Source organism: Aquarana catesbeiana, linkage group LG01 (genome assembly GCF_042186555.1).
Source record: "Aquarana catesbeiana isolate 2022-GZ linkage group LG01, ASM4218655v1, whole genome shotgun sequence".
NCBI classification, from domain to species: domain Eukaryota; kingdom Metazoa; phylum Chordata; class Amphibia; order Anura; family Ranidae; genus Aquarana; species Aquarana catesbeiana.
Window position 1 is genome coordinate 895,621,199 of NC_133324.1, and position 17,125 is coordinate 895,638,323.

At 45.3% G+C, this 17,125-nt stretch overlaps 2 protein-coding genes across 2 annotated transcripts in view; one reads left to right on the top strand and one right to left on the bottom strand.

Annotated features, from left to right (window-relative positions):
- Positions 1-1,772, bottom strand: part of TACC3 (transforming acidic coiled-coil containing protein 3) — a 64,950-nt gene extending 63,178 nt beyond the window's left edge. The window contains exon 1 of the mRNA XM_073610932.1: positions 1,238-1,772. The gene's annotated coding sequence lies outside the window, so the exon portion shown is untranslated. The remainder of the gene's footprint in view (positions 1-1,237) is intronic.
- A 9-nt stretch (positions 1,773-1,781) lies between these two features.
- On the top strand, positions 1,782-16,774 carry TMEM129 (transmembrane protein 129, E3 ubiquitin ligase). Its single transcript, XM_073610933.1, has 4 exons — positions 1,782-2,047; positions 3,323-3,797; positions 6,845-7,004; positions 11,937-16,774. The coding sequence occupies exons 1-4, from the start codon at positions 1,843-1,845 to the stop codon at positions 12,183-12,185; spliced, it is 1,089 nt and encodes a 362-aa protein (XP_073467034.1). The 5' UTR covers positions 1,782-1,842; the 3' UTR covers positions 12,186-16,774.
- The last annotated feature ends 351 nt before the right edge of the window (positions 16,775-17,125 follow it).

The following is a 17,125-nucleotide window of genomic DNA, read 5'->3' on the forward strand; positions in this document are numbered from 1 at the left end:
CAGTTAACCCCTCCCAGGTCGCTGGTTCAAATCCCAACCACGACACTACCTGCCTGGAGTTTGCATGTTCTCCCTGTGCCTGCGTGGGTTTCCTCCGGGTACTCAGGTTTCCTCCCACACTCCAAAGACATGCTGGATTGGATCCTGTCTAAATTATCCCTAGTATGTATGAATGTGAGTTAGGGTCCTTTCACACTGGGGCGGTTTGCAGGCGCTATTGCGCTAATAATAGCGCCTGCAAACCAACCCGAAAGTGCCGCTGCTTTAATTCGCTGCGCTGGCAGGACGGTAAAAAAAAAAAAGTCCTGCCAGCAGCATCTTCGGAGCGGTGAAGGAGCGGAGTGTATACCGCTCCTGCCCATTGAAATCAATGGGACGGCGCGGCTATACCGCCGGCAAAGCACCTCTGCAGAGGCGCTTTGCAGTGGTTTTAACCCTTTCTCGGCCGCTAGCAGGGGGGTTAAAACCGCCCCGCTAGCGGCCGCATACCGACGGTAAAGCGGTGCTTACAAAAGCGGCGCTTTACCGCCAACAAAGCCCCCGCCCCAGTGTGAAAGGACCCTTAGATTGTAAGCTCCTTGAGGGTAGGGACTAATGTGAATGTACAATGTATATGTAAAGCGCTGCGTAAATTGATGGCGCTATATAAGTACCTGAAACAAATAAAAATTAACTGAGGAAGAAATGTTATTATTATTATTATTATTAGATATTATAGCAAAAACTACAAAATATTGTGTTTTCGTTTTCAAACTTGGCATTTTTTTTTAAACATAAAAACTGCCAAGGTGATCAAATACCACCAAAAGAAAACTCTAATTTATGGGGGGGGGGGACACACAACATCAATTTAGTTTGGGTACAACGTCGCACACGACCGCGCAATTGTCAGTTAAAGCAACGCAGTGCCGAATCGCAAAAAATGGCCCGGTCATCGAGGGGGCAAATCGTTCCAGGGCTGAAGTGTTTAATATCACTTGAAGCTGCCCCAGTGCAAGGAGAGAGGGGGGGGGGGTGGACACACCACATGAATACATACATATATATATATATATATATATATATATATATATATATAAAACTGAAGCGTCACTGACATCAATGTACACCCCTCCCTCATCACAGGACATAGATACACACAGATATATAAAGGAGTACATAACCCCTGAGGCATTACCGGCCCATCTTGCCTCCCCTCACACCGACTCCCCCACACCCACTTACTGCCGCCTCTTACCTGCTCGGTTCCGGCCCGCTCAGGCTCTCCGCTATTTATAATCCTCCGTCTGTAGTGAATGACGCCTCGCTCCGCTCTGCTCCGAGTCCGCGGTTTGAATTTGGACAGTTCGAACGATCTATCCAATCAGGGCACAACCCCGCTGACAACGTGATCAGGCCTGTACGAACGAACCAATCGGGGAGGAGAACGCGACGTGAACGCGCTTGCAGACGGACGCGCTTTGTTCTGAGGCAGGTTTGTTGTAGTAGGTGGTTCTGCGCATGTCTGTTGCAGGGTATAGTTTTGTTGCTTTGTTTTTTTTTGTTTTTTGTTTTTTAACTCGCTGGTGTTCCGTCAGATATGGCGACCAGAGACAGTTATTTTATTCCAGACTGATAATTCTATGTGATAGTTGCATTATGTTCCTGATTAACATTCGCAGATGTGTTTCTTGATGACACAATGCCCAATCAGAGTGCGCCCTCAACTCCTATCCCCGCCTCTCGGAGTCCTTGTCCAATGGGAGCTCTGAACTACAGGACACGTACCAGGGACTACATCTCCCGGCATCCTCCGCGTCTAGGGAGGAAGTACGTGTCCGTAGGGATCTGTGCCCGGCTGTCATGGAGAGCCCAGCAGTTACCTTCACATTAGCCTATGTTGTGTTCGCGGTGTGTTTCGTCTTCACCCCCAATGAGTTCCACTCGGCCGGGATCACCGTGCAGAACCTGCTGTCCGGCTGGCTGGGGAGTGAGGACCTGTCCTTCATCCATTACCACATCAGGAGGACCACGGCCACTGTGCTGGTCCACTCCCTGCTACCATTGGGTGAGCTGCTGCCTGACCTCACATAGAGAATACTCCTGGTGGTCCCCCCATGGTCCCCTGCATTGTCGTCACCCCCCCCCCCCCCCCGGGTTTCCTACGTTGTCATCCCACCCGTTGTCGACATCCCATGGTCCCCTGCGTTGTGGTTCCCATCCCCCCCCGGGGTACCCCACATTGTCCCCCCATGGTCCCCTGCGTTGTTGTCCCACCTGTTGTCGTCGCATGGTCCCCTGCATTGTCGTTCTCCCCATTATCCCCCCCATGGTCCCCTGCGTTGTCCCTCCCCTCAGGTCCCCCCATGGTCCCCTGCGTTGTTGTTCCCCTCTCCCCGGTGGTCCCCCATGTTGTCCCCCCCAATGGTCCCCTGGGTTGTGGTTCCCCTACCCCACGTTGTTATGCCCCCCCCATGTTCCCCTTGTCCCAAGCCCCCTGTTGGTCCCCCACTCTGTTGTCCCCTCCGATAGTCACCCGTGTTCTCCACCTTGATGATCCACATTGTCAACCCCCCCGTGGTGTCACCCTGATTGTCCCCCCCCCGTGGTGTCACCCTGATTGTCCCCCCCCCCGTGGTGTCACCCTGATTGTCCCCCCCCCCCCGTGGTGTCACCCTGATTGTCCCCCCCCCCCCGTGGTGTCACCCTGATTGTCCCCCCCCCCCGTGGTGTCACCCTGATTGTCCCCCCCCGTGGTGTCACCCTGATTGTCCCCCCCCACCTGGTGTCACCCTGATCGTCGTCCGTCACCGCCTTGGTGTCACCCTGATCACCTTCTTTGTTGTCCTCTCTAATTGTCCCCTGGGTTGTCACCCTGATCAGCCTCTTCATAGAAATCCATATTAAAGTGAACCTGTCATCGCTGAACCCTGTAAAAAATGCTGAACAGCTCGTACTGTGATAATATACACAGTGATGACAACCATTATTCTAGTCGGTGATGCTGCTTTGCTGTGCTGTCAGATGAAGGTGGAGAAGTCCCCTCTGATGACATAATAGGGGTTTTGTACCTTCTGGGGGGGTGAAGTGGAGTAGCACAGCCCTGGATTGTCTTACCAATGTCTATTGTTAGTGTAGATTGTTGATGACAGGTTCTCTTACTTTGCTGTATTCTTGTATCCTACCAACCCCCCCCCCTTTAACCCATCTTGAACTTTTTTCTTCCCCCCACATTTATGTCTCCTCTGGAGGGCGTCCTTTTCTTCTCCATTTTTTTCTCTATGTTGGGAGGGCCAGAATAAACATGAATGAAGTCATTAACATACGAGTTTTATTTTTTCAGGTTATTACATAGGGATGTGTTTTGCAGCCCCGGAGAAGCAACTCTATTACTTCTACATGGCCAGTGAAGGCTGGAAGGCGTTTGCCTTGATGGCGGTTGCCCTTCCCACCCTGACCAGCCTCCTGGCTCTTCACTGGTCACAGAAGAGATGGAGCAATCACCCCCTGGCCAGGACCCTGACCCATCACGCCCTGCCCCAGTCCGGCTGGAGAGTCGTGGCCTCTTCCATCAACACTGAATTCCGGAGGATTGATAAGTTCGCCACAGGGGTGCCTGGGGCCCGGGTGATTGTGACCGACACCTGGGTGATGAAGGTGACCACCTACAGGGTGTACATAGCTCAGCAACAAGATATTCATCTTACCGTGACCGAGTCAAGACAGCATGAACTCTCACCGGACTCCAACACCCCCATCCAGTTCATTACCATACGGGTGGCAAGCATCAACCCCAAAGTTCGGCCCTTTGATATCAGGTGATTTGCTGTGTTTCAGGGTGCTGGTTTGGCTTCATTCCAGTTCTTTTAAGGAAATGGTTACCTTAAAGGAATTGTACATGTTCAAGTGTTTTTGTTGTTGTAGCCAGCTATTAGTGTAGTTCTAATCTCTGTGCTCTTTGTTTGCACATGTTGCAGCTGCAGTTTGTAGTGTCATGGCCGATAAATTCCCCTATATCCATGTATTCATTCACTTAGCTTGTCCCTATTCGCTAAAAGGAAACCTTTTCCAGGACAAAATCCATGCCTTGCCATTTCCTCTGTTGTATCACAAATATGGGAGTGCTAATGTAATTGAAGACTGCATGGTGATGTTTCTATTAATTTCTTTGCCTGCTTGTGTTTGTGTCAGATCTAGTTACTGTGTGGCTCCCACCCGCACCAGTGTTAGACCTATGAGATTCAGGGATTGTGAGGGATGGAAGTGTCGGTTCTCACACTACAGAGAGAGGTCGTGCCTTATTTTTTTAACACAAACAAACATCCATCAGCTTGAGGTGACGTAGACCTTTTTAACCACTTCATTTACTGCTGCAGGGCGGCGGTTCTGTGCAGAATCGCCTATATATATGTGATTTTGCACTTCCACATAGGGGGCATCATGAATGTGCGCTGCTTCTGCTGTAATTAGTTACAGCAAAAGCCAATCAGCAGTTGCCGGCCAATAGATGTCCATTGGCACCCGAGGACCGTCGAACAGAGAGGCTGGATCTGCATATGTAAACAATTTGGAGAGAGCTCTGTCCTGACCGCGGAGATTTGATGGATTTGAAATCAGGGAAGGATAATCCATCGCATTCCTTAGTGAAATCAGCATACATAATACACAAAAACACTGGTTAGGCACACATTTAAACCTTTGATCGCTCTAGATGATTAACCCCTTCCGAGACAGTATCATTAGTACAGTGACAGTGCATATTTTTAGCACTGAAAGTGATACAAGAAGGAGAGGCGCCTCCTAAGTGTAGGAGTGACCATACCTTTTAATGTAAATAAAACAGTGGCAACTCACAAAGGTATGAGGGTTTCAGGCCGATGAGCTGTCCTCAGTGAACGTTACACTGTCCGCCATCTCCCGCCGTATGTGTAATTTCCCTGCTATCAGGAAGTCGGCTGTAGGATGGAAACGGTTCCAAAGCGAGGCTTGGGGCGCAAGTGGAGAGCAGCGTAGAGTGATGACGTCACTGAAATGCAAAGCGATTCTGAGCGTGCGTACTGCGAATGTCCTGGCAGTCGCGCTCCTTCTTCAAGCTCTGATCATCATACTGATGTGCCTGAAACCCTCATACCTTTGTGAGTTGCCACTGTTTTATTTACATAAAATGGTATTGTCACTCAGAGGTTCCTCTCCTCCTTGTATCACTTTCAGCTGCTGCTGGAATCTACTTCTGTTCCTACGCTGGAGGCTGCCCTCTGTGGATGGATTTTTTTTATCTAAAAATACTCTTTAATACTTATATGGACAATTGGTTAATTTCCTTTCCCCTATACAGACTGATACACCTATATCTTTTTTATCTACACATATATTGGAATTATAAGTTTGCACTAGGGTTGTCCCGATACCACTTTTTTAGTACCGAGTACAAGTACAGATACTTTTTTCAAGTACTCGCCGATACCGATTACCGATACTTATTTTTTAATGTCACGTGACAGTTTTCTTTTTTTGCTATTTTTTGGGGGGGGGGTGAACGTTGTGTGTGTGTGTGTGTGTGTGTGTGTGTGTGTTTTTTTTTTTTTTTTTACAATAATATTTTTTTTATTCTTTATTGTTTTTTTTTTTTTGTTTTTTTAATCAGCCCTGTTGGGGGGCTTTGGTGAGATATCAGGGGTCTTAACAGACCTCTGATATCTCCCCCTTGAGACAGAGAAAGAGACCGAGGATAGAGATTCCCCAGTCCCTTTCTCTGCAGCGTCAGCTGCACTGAGAATGAATGGAGAGAAGACAGCGGCTCCTCTCCATTCATAAACTGACACATCATAATCACAGGAGATTACAATGTTTCAGTTATGTGAATGGACAGAGTCAGCTGACTCTATCCATACACAAAGGAAGGAGGAGGGGGACGGAGGAACTGAGGGGGAGAACGGAGGGGACAGATAAGTAGAGAGGAACGGAGGGGGACAGATAAGGAGAGAGGAATGCAGGGGACAGTGGAGAGGCACAGAGGAACAGAGGGGGCATGGAGGAGGATGCAGTGACAGTCAGCTGTGAGCGATCACCGCTGTATGTCACTAAAGCTGGTGAAAGCCGCTGGGGGAGAATCTTGTAACTCCCCCACGCGCCGATCACAGCTGTCCTCTAGGTATCGGGGGAAGCATCGGGAGCATTTGCCCCAGTACAAGTACTGGGGCAAATGCTCGGTATCGGTGTCGATACCGGGACAACCCTAGTTTGCACCTTTTTATGTTCATATTTTTTTAGCACTGATTAGTATAAGATTGTCCGCCGCAATATTGCAGTCCCACTATAAGTCGCTGATCGCTGCAATTACTAGTATAAAAAAAGTTTTAAATTCCAGTATATATCCCATAGTTTGTAGACTCTATAAGTTTTGTGCAAACCAATCAATATGCGCTTATTGGGATTTTTTTGACCAAAAATATGTAGCAGAATACATACAATTAGCTTACATTTTTTGAGCAATTTTTAGATTGTTATTTATCCTTCTTCTGTTCCTTTTTTTTTTTTTTTTTTTTTTTTTCATATGTTTTATGGCAGAAAGTATAAAATATTGTTTTATTTTCAAAATTGTCAGCATTTTTTTTTCTTTTTTTTTTTTTTTTTTTTTCTTTATAGCTCAAAAATTACAGAATGCAGTGGTTTATCAACTACCACGAAAAGAAATCTCTATTTGTGTACAGCGTTACATGATCTCGCAATTGTCAGTTAAAATAACGCAGTGCCGTATCGCAAAAAATGGCCTGTCATGAAGGTGGATAAATCTTCCAGAGGTCAAGTGGTTAAACAATACTGAGATAGATACAGAGAATGTAATTCTTTCCTTCTTTGCTTGCAGGTTAAATTCTACAGAATATGGTGAGCTGAAGGAGAAGCTCCACGCCCCCATCCGAAATGCGGCCAATGTTGTGATCCATCAAACACTGAGCGACTTGTTCCTGGAGACCTTCAGATCTCTCGTAGAAGCAAACAGTTTCTATCAGCTGCCCAGCAATCAGGTTGGTTAATCTCACACAAATGATGCTATAGTCATGTCACTCAAAAAAAGCACTCTAAACCTCTGCTCACTCCGTTCATAGATCCTGTTCTATTATGAATGGTGGAGCTGGACAGAAAGGGTGGGTATAGTCAGGATCTCTTGATGAAAGCCTGTGGCAGCACTCTAACTTTATTAACCCCTTAGATCGTGTTCCATTCACAGAAGATGTAGTATGAGTTCTAGCCAGTTACATAGTTAGTCAGGATGAAAAAAGACACAAGTCCATCTAGTTCAACCAACGAAAAAAATACAATCCCATATACACAATCCTTTACGCACAGTTGATCCAGAGGAAGGCAAAAAAACCCCAGCAAGGCATGCTCCAATTTGCTATAGCGGGGGGGGGGTTCCTTCCTGATCCCCGAGAGGCAATCGGATTTTCACTGGATCAACTTTACCTATAAATGTCAGTACTCAGTTATATTATGTACATTTAGGAAATAATCAAGGCCTTTCTATGCCCGGAAGTGGGTGCAAATATAGGTATCTGCACCCCCTCCCCCCTGAAAGGTGCCAAATGTGACACCGGAGGGAGGGAGGGTTCCGAAAAGCGACACCAAATGTGACACCGGAGAGGGGGAAGGTTCCGAAAAGGTTCAATTTTTGTGTGAACCTCCGCTTTAGTCTCCTCTTCTCAAGAGGGAATAAATTCAGTTCCTCTAATCTTTCCTCATAGCTGAGTTCCTCAATGCCTCTTATCAGTTTGGTTGCCCTTCTCTGCACTTTCTCCAGTTTCCCGATATATTTTTTGAGATCTGGTGCCTAAAACTGAACTGCATATTCCAGATGAGTTCTTACTAATGATTTGTACAGGGGCAAAATGATATCTCTCTCTCTGGAGTCCATACCTCTCTTAATACAAGAAAGGACTTTGCTCGCTTGGGAAACTGCAGCTTGGCATTGCATGCTATTATTAAGCTTATGATCTACCAAAACCCCCAGATCCTTCTCCACTATGGATTCCCCCAGTTGTACTCCCCCTAGTATGTATGATGCATTCATATTCTTAGCCCCCAAGTGCATAGGTTTGGGGACAAGGAGAGGGGCGCCTCTGAGAATATATCAAAAAACACTTTATTGTAAGAAACAATATCCACTCACATGGAAGTAAATGACGTTGGGTGCATCACTGGGATGAGCAGAAGGAACTACAAGTAGTAGACTGTCCTTTTGGCTGGCAGGGAGCAGCACATCAAATCCCAGGGGGGTTAAGGGCAGTGAGTCATCAGATCCTTGCAGGGAAAACACTGCTGTAGCTTCAGCCCTCTTGCTGGTCACCGCAAAGATGGAGAACAGCCGTGCAGTGTAGGAGCCAAAACAAGCGTACGTGCTACGAATGACGTGGTAGCCGCGCTCTTATGTCAAGCATGATTTGATTTTATCATGCTTGACAAAGGAGCGCGACTACCACGTCATTCGCAACACGTACGCTTGGAAATGCATCACATTATAGTGACGTCATCATTCTGTGCCACACCGCTTGCGATCCAAGCCTCGTTTTGGCTCCTACACTGCACAGCCGTCCTCCATCTTTGCGGTGACCAGACGAGAGGGCTGAAGCTACAGCAGTGTTTTCCCTGCAAGGATCTGATTACTCACTGCCCTCAACCCCACTGGGATTCGATGTGTTGCTCCCTGCCAGCCAAAAGGACTGTCTACTACTTGTAGTTCCTCCTGCTCATCCCAGTGATGCACCCAATGTCATTTACTTCCTTGTGAGTGGATATTGTTTCTTACAATAAGGTGTTTTTTTGATGTATTCTCAGAGGCGCCCCTCTCCTTGTCTCTCTCTCCTAGTTTTACTGGAACTTGCTTCTGGTCTCCTCTGGTGGCAGTCCTGACAGACTCACCTAATCTCTCTTCCTTGATAACCTGCCTTTTGGACTATTATGGACCATATATGAGTAATATTGAGGTATCTGAGCATTGCGCCTTTTTACTTGTTAAAAGTGCATAGGTTGGCAGAACTTTTTCGGTCATGACCCTTCGACAGAAACCAGCTGCTGTACACACGGGCCGAATGTCGGCCGATTTCTATTGAATGCCACCCGACATTTGGCCCTTGTGTACTAGGCTTTAGAGTGTACTAATGTGAAAGGAAATGAGTCGACACGCTGTAAATGTCGGCTTGCATTCCTCTGCTTTGTCCCTTCATGGCCCCAGGCAGTAATAGGAATCCTGTTACCAGAACACATGATAGAAAGCCATTGTAGGCCATAATATTTGTTTATCACGTATATTGCTATGGGTTTCGATTATTTTAAAAGCAGCTCCAGAAAGTATTAACAGGAATCAAAATAACATTTTCAATTTTTTTTTTTTTTTTTTCTTCGGTTAAATATTTATAATTGCATAATATTATCTTGTTATCTTTGCCTTAGCCTCTTAGCCAGATGGACCTTTTTGGGATCTGGCTCCTTTTCTCATGCTATCCCTACCTACTTTGCTTGAAAAGCTCATTTGTAGAGTTCATTAGCTCAAGCTGAAATTTTAAACACAAAGGGGAATGACTAATCCTCCCCTATCTGAAGTTTTAGCGACAGCCATCCTATCTGAAAGGCTGTAGAGGGTTACTGATATGTGTTGTCCTTTTAGCTATCCCTTAGGGTCTAGTAACATCTGACTGATCCGTTAACATGAATTGTGCTCAGGCAAGCACATTCATTTGAATGCAATGTCAATGCACCACATTTATTTGATGCATTTCATTTGTAGATAAGTGTTCACAGGTGCAGCACAGTAGAAAACAAAGGCGGACAGTCACTATTTGGCTGCACAATTATGCAAAACTGCAACTGTTGATTTGGTTGCAAATCAGACCCAAAGATTAATGCAGACACATTTGCACATAAAATACACATGCAATCTGCTGATCTGAGGCACATTTGCACTAATAAGACCAGCTTTACATTGCTGCACTGAGGTCTGGCCACGCGGGTGTGTGCGGTTTTAGCCGCTCTCCCTGCGAGCTGCATCTATGGTGCACTTTCAGAAAACACGCAATCTAATAGAAAGTCTGTGGAACTGCAGGTACACCCATGCTGAGACCAAACCACAGCACAGCAGTGTGAAGCCAAGTTTTCTCAGCCTTCACCTTTAAGAATCTTGTGGGAGTATTTCACAGACCATTGATAGATAGATAGATAATTTTGAGGTGGGGTGGGGGTTGTTATGTGTTAAGTGCCTGTATCCCATTGTTCTTTTGTTTGTGTCTGCCTTGGGAGCAAAGTATTATGGGATGTATGTCTATGTGGATTAGCTGTGAGAGGGGAGGGGGATTTCTCCAGCAGCCCCTCCCAAAGACAGTCTACTGATGAGATATTGAATCCACCTGTGTCATTCTATTGGTGGAGGCAAAGTCTACCTGCCCTGTTTCATTATGCCTTGGGGGGGGGGGGGGGATTCCTCCAACAGCTCTCCTTTCTGATTGGACAATTTACCCTGCCCTGAATCAAAGAGAGGGGAGGATTGTCCCCTGAGTGTTACCTCTCTGCATGTGTTTGAATAAAGAGTCTGTTTTACCCTACACTGATGCTTTGACAAAATGACTGGGTGGGCTAAGGGCCCTCTGATCATGCTGTTCCGGACAAAGGAAGCATTTATGGCGGTCAGACTCATCTTGAGTACGGGGGTCTGTCACCGATGGAAATCTCGCCGCTTTCCTATTCAAATCACATGCAATCCTTTGCAGTGCAATATGAGCCCTTTCTTTTGGAATAGGCTCAATTGGCACCGCACTGCACGAAAAGGTCCAGACATCATCTTTATTTTTTTTTTTTTTTGATTTATTTATTTATTTTTGTATGCTGCCCCGGGATCGCATCACATGGGTCATTTTGCAACCTGTTTTAGACCTCACGGGTGTTGGACCATTGAAGCATAGGTTGTATCACTGAGTTTAGTCTTGATTTGAAGTGGGTAAAAAGGTATTTACAAGCTTCGTTTTAAAACACTTACCCTGTCTGATCCAGGGCAACAGCAGGAGGGGCCGAGATCTCCCTCCTGGCCACTCAGCCCCCACCCCCCAAACACACACCCCCCCGCTGTAGCTCTGGATTGGAGTAGGAGACTGGCCGGGAGTCACGTGACTGACCTGCATATAGCTGTAAAAAGCTATTTACAAGCAAAATACTTACCCTGTCTGTTGTGCCTAGATATAATAGAGGGGCTGCCAGTGACAATTTGTAATGTTTTTTATTTTTTACTAAAAGCAGCAGGAGTGAGTGGGGTGGAGACAGACACAGACATGAAGCTGACCTGCAGGGAGAGAGGGGGTGAGGGGGACAGAGCAAAGCAGTGGATGATGGAGGCACGTAAACTGACCACGGTAGTTAGGGCTCAGCAGCCATGATTATTGTGGTCAGTACAGAGAGGGGGACACAGGAACAGGCAGGATCAGCCAGTTTTTTTTTTTTTTTTTTTTTTTTTTTTTTTTACAGTTTAAAGAGGGGCAGATTAGACAGGCATACGTCCTGTGTTTTTTAATCTGCTATAAGGGAACAGGAGCTCTTTTGTTTTTTGTTTTTTAGGGTTATAAACACTTTAAACTCACCATAGAAACAGGATGGAGAAGTCAAATGATTGATTTCAGGGACCTAAACAGGCCCATTGAGCATGGCCACAAAGATGTGCTGCAGACTCCTCCAGCACTGGCTTATCAGGGGGATACAATTGTATTTTCTTACCTGGCTGATTGTGGTTTCCCCCAGATGAGCCAGGCTAGGATTGCCTGCAAATGCCTCATAAATATGTGACCGGAATTGGGTGAATCAAGAGACTGTCATATAATGTTTAGGCTTGATCGTTATAGCTACTAATTCCTGTTCCACAAATATTTTAGCTAAAGGTGCCTAGTTATGTGTTAATGACATGCTTATGTTATTCTTCACAGGAGCTGGAGCCCTGTATTGGCTGCATGCAGACCAGTGCCAACATCAAGCTTGTCAAAAATTGCCATGAGCCTAATGAGGGAGAATGCCAACAGTGTTACTGCCGACCCATGTGGTGCCTTACTTGTATGGGCAAATGGTTTGCCAGTCGTCAGGACCAGCAGCATCCGGAGACCTGGCTGTCCAGCCAAGTGCCTTGTCCTACTTGCCGAGCCAAATTCTGTATAGTGGATGTGTGCATCGTACGGTGAATCTGCTGATCGTTCTAGATTAAGACTGAAGACTTTTTCTATAGGTTAAAGTGTTCTAATAGTTTCCTAAACCTGGGAGAGCTCAAGTAGACCCGCCATGTTTAGGTGGGTCCTGGGGCTCCATCTATGGCCACATAGAGGTTGTATTATTCCATGCCATGGAACCGGGCCAAAGCAGCATTATGGATATTCCAATTTTTTTTTCAGCAGTCACTGGGCAATGCCTGGTGCCATGTCTGTTAAAAGAAGATGGTGGTAGTGATGTTTAAAGTCAACCTATAACTAACTGACATCTTTTTTTTTTCTGGGGTGAGCCCTCGGATGTTGGCTTCAGACACTCTTTCCAGTGGTGGGATCTCATTACAGGACCCCCAGCCTCTCTCTGTTTCTGCAACCAGGACATGGCAGACCAAATAACATAGTACTGGCTGTCTGAGGGGCAAAAATTGAAATTCCAGCATTGGGATCTCACAACTTGGAGACTTTAATGCCGCGTACACACGGTCGGACTTTTCGTCTACAAAAGTCCAACGGACGCCGACGGACTAAAGCTGGCTGGTAATCCGATCGTGTGTGGGCTTCTCCGGACTTTCAGCAGACTTTTTCAGCCTCAAATCCGACGGACTTTAGATTTGAAACATGCTTCAAATCTTTACGTCGTAACTACGACGGACCCCGAAATCCGCTCGTCTGTGTGCTAGTCCGACGGACAAAAACCCATGCTAGGGCAGCTATTGGCTACTGGCTATGAACTTCCTTATTTTAGTCCGGTGTACGTCATCACGTACGAATCCGTCGGACTTTTGTGTGGTCGTGTGTAGGCAAGTCCGTTCGTTAGAAAGTCTGCTGCAAGTCCGCCGGAAGTCTGTCGGACAGGCTGTCGGACTTTTGTAGACGAAAAGTCCGACCGTGTGTACGCGGCATAAGAATTATAGGAAAGCAGTAAATAATTGAAAAGACTTAAGTCGTGCCTTCATGTTCATTTTTCGGTGCACGTTCCCTTTTTTAGAGGGCATCTTCCAGTACATTTGCATAATGTAATGTGGTATTAGAATTTCTACATTGCGTTGTTGAGATGTCTGCCCTGAAGGTAAAAACGAGTTTCTCCTACGTGAGTGCAGGTCTCTAGAAAGGCAGAGTTGATTGGCAAGTTTGTGCTCACACACCGCAGTATTGTGCTACAGCCAGCCTCCATGTCCTGCTCCGGGGCCAAAGCCTAATTGAGCCTTGAGCAGTGCACTTATATCAAACACATTCAAATCTTCCATTTGTATTAATGACTTTTATGTTTCACGTGGGAAATGATCTACTGGCTCGGCCATTTCTATTCTGCATTGGATTAACCATTTGCAGTATAAATAGCTGTTCATAGATTCATACATTATTTTTCACGGATCTTTTATTGGGATCTGTTGTGGCTTTGTCAAGTCGCAGAAAATACGCAGTAATAAATTAAAGTAATTTTTAAATCTTCGTGAGGGACCCTCATCCCTTGATACCTGGGTGATGTAAAAAGTTGGATATGTGTATGTATTACAATATACACAGTGCTCAGTATAAATGAGTTCACCCCTTTTGAAAAGTAAGTTTTTAAACAATATCTCAATGAACAATTTCCTAAATTTTGACAAAACTGAGTTCTATAGAACATTTGTTTAGATCATTACATGAAAGTAAGGTTAATAATATCACTTAGATTACAAAATCTTCAGTTTTACTCAATTTAGTTAATGCAAAAATGAATACACCCCACAACAAAAACTACTACATCTAGTATTTTGTATGACCTCCATGATTTGTAAGGACAGCACCAAGTCTTCTAGGCACGGAATGAACAAGTTGGCGGCATATTGCAACATCTTTTTCCATTCTTCAAGGACAACCTCTTTTAGAGCCTGGATGCTGGATGGAGAGTGATGCTCAACTTGTCTCTTAAGAATTCCCCATAGGTGTTCCCCAATTGGGTTCAGATCAGAAGACATGCTTGGCCACTGAATCACTTTCACCCAGTTCTTCTTCAGAAATGCAACAGTGGCCTTAGATGTATGTTTTGGATCATTGTCATGTTTGAAAAGTGCACGACGACCAAGGGCACAGAGTGATGATAGCATCTTCTCTTTCAATATAGAGCAGTACATCTGTGAATTCATGATACCTTCAATGAAATGCAGCTCCCCAACACCAGCAGCACTCATGCAGCCCTACAGAAGGACACTGCCACCACCATGTTTCACTGTAGGCACCATGCATTTTCTTTGTACTCCCCACCTTACAGTTTTGAAGCCATCGGTTCCAAAAAAACATTTATCTTGGTCTCATCACTCCAGAGTACAGAGTCCCAGAAGTGTTCTTTTTCGGCATGGGCCCTGGCAAATTCTAGGTGGAATTATTTGTGCATGGACTTTAGGAGATGCTCCCTTCGTGGATGACACCTATGCATACCATTCCTCTGCAGTATATGCCGTATCGTGTCACAGGAAACATTCACCCCAGTTTGGCTTTCTACTTTAGCTAACTGCAGTGAACTTGCATGGCGATTTTCTTCAACCCTTCTCATCAGAAGATGCTCCTGTCGAGGTGTTAACTTCCGTGGACGTCTCTGTGAGATGGTTGCAGTTCCATCTTTGTTACATTTTTGTATCACTTTTGCTACAGTATTCTGACTGATAAGTAAAGGGGTACTGATATTCTTGTAGCCTTCACCTTTCTTGTGTAAAAAAATTATTTTCTTTCTCAGGCCTTGTGACATTTCTCTTCCATGTGGTGCCATTGCTGACAGCGTGAAATTCTTTGTTTAGGTAATGCCCTTTTTTTTAATCAACTGCCTGCTGGACACCTGTTTAATGAATAGTTAACAATAATTGAGTATTAATTAGGAATTAGTTGTCTAAAGTTTAGCTTTGCTCCTAAGACTTTCATTGGGGTGTATTCATTTTTTGCAACATGGTCTTGAATGAATTTTTTAGGAAAATACTTTTTTGCGTGTGCAAATAACAATCTTGGTTGCAATCAATGGCCCGCATTTGTGGGATTAATTTGTAGTATAGTGTCCGATAGAAAATGTTGATTCTGAAAGGAAAGTAAAGGTTTTCTGACAAATCTGTTGGGATGTACTCATTTATGGTGAGCACTATATATAATATATCTCTACAGTGCATTCGTAACAGCGCTTCACTTTTTCCACATTTTTGTTATGTTACAGTCTTATTCCAAAATGGATTAACCACTTCCCGTCCGCCGTCCATCATATGACGTCCTTGACTTTGTGCGGTTATATCTGAATGATGTCTGCAGCTACAGATATCAGCTTTTTCAGCCGGCGATTCCCTACACCATAAGAACGATCATAGCGGCTTTTTTTTTTTTTTTTTTTTTTAAGTGTTCAAACCACACATGTGAGGTATCGCCGCGAACGTTAGAGCGAGAGTGATAATTCTAGCCCTAGACCTCCTCTGTAACTCAAAACATATAACCAGTAAAAAAAATTTAAAGCGTCGCCTATGAGGATTTTTAAGTACCGACGTTTGGCACCATTCCACGAGCGTGTGCCATTTTGAAGCCTGACATGTTGGGTATCTATTTACTACAAAACAATTATGATTTTTACATGTAGGAGAGAAATGTCCGAATTGGCCTGGGTGGCAAGTGGTTAAATTCATTATTTTCTTAAAAACTCTAGAAATAATACCCCATAATGACAACGAGAAAGAAGTTGATTTTAAATCTTTGCAAATTTATTAAAAACGAAAACAAATCCCATGTACATAAGTATTCACAGCCTTTGCTCAATACTTTGTTGAAGCACCAATTACAGCCTCAAGTCTTTTTGAGTATGATGCTACAAGCTTGGCACACCTATTTTTGGGTAGTTTCTCCCATTCTTCTTTGCAGGACCTGTGAAGCTCCATCAGGATGGATGAGGAGCATCGGTGCACAGCCATTTTTAGATCTCTCCAGAAATGTTCAATCTGGTTCAAGTCTGGGCTCTGGCTGGACCACTCAAGGACATTCAGAGTTGTCCCGTAGCCACTCTTTTGTTATCTTGGCTGTGTGCTTAGGGTCCATTGTCCTGTTGCAAGATGGACCTTCACCCCATTCTGAAGTCCGCAGCACTCTGGAGCAGGTTTTCATAAAGGATGTCTCTGTACATTGCTGCATTCATCTTTTCTTCGATCCTGACTAGTCTCCCAGTTCCTGCCCCTGAAAAACATCCCCGCTGCCACCACCATGCTTCACTGTAAGGATGGTATTGGCCAGGTGATGAGCAGTGCCTGGTTTCCTCCAGATATGACACTTGCCATTCAGACCAAAGAGGTCGATCTTTGTTTCATCAGACCAGAGAATTTTGTTTCTCATGGCACTTGAAACACTCTCTGACCTTTTGGCAAACTCCAGGCTGGCTGTCATGTGCCTTTTACTGACGGGTGGCTTCCGTCTGGCCACTCTACTATACAGGCCTGAATGGTGGAGTGCTGCAGAGATGGTTGTTCTTCTGAAAGGTTCCCCTCTCTCCACAGAGAAACGCTGGAGCTCTGTCAGAGTGACCATCAGGTTTTTGGTCACCTCCCTAACTAAGGCACTTCTCCCACGATCACTTCAGTTTGACAGGGCAGCCCACTCTAGGATAAGTCCTGGTGGTTCCAAACTTTTTCCAGTTACGGATGATGGAGGCCACTGTGCTCATCGGGACCTTCAATGCTGCAGAAATTATTCTGTGCCCTTTCCCAGATCTGTGCCGCTATGCAATCCTGTCTCGGGGGTCTACAGACCCATTCCTTGGACTCCATGGCTTGGTTTGTGCTCTGACATGCACTGTTAACTGTGAGACCTTATATAGACAGGTATGTACCTTTTTCAAATCATGTCCAATCAACTAAATTTGCCACAGGTGGACTCCAAGTTGTAGAAACATCTCAAGGATGATCAGTGGAAATAGGATG

Excerpts from the sequence above, each read along its gene's own strand:
- TMEM129 (XM_073610933.1), top strand. The coding sequence starts at position 1,843 with ATGGAGAGCCCAGCAGTTACCTTCACATTAGCCTATGTTGTGTTCGCG. Across the intron at positions 2,048-3,322 it reads CCACTCCCTGCTACCATTGG|GTTATTACATAGGGATGTGT; the intron begins GTGAGCTGCTGC and ends TTATTTTTTCAG. Across the intron at positions 7,005-11,936 it reads ATCAGCTGCCCAGCAATCAG|GAGCTGGAGCCCTGTATTGG; the intron begins GTTGGTTAATCT and ends TATTCTTCACAG.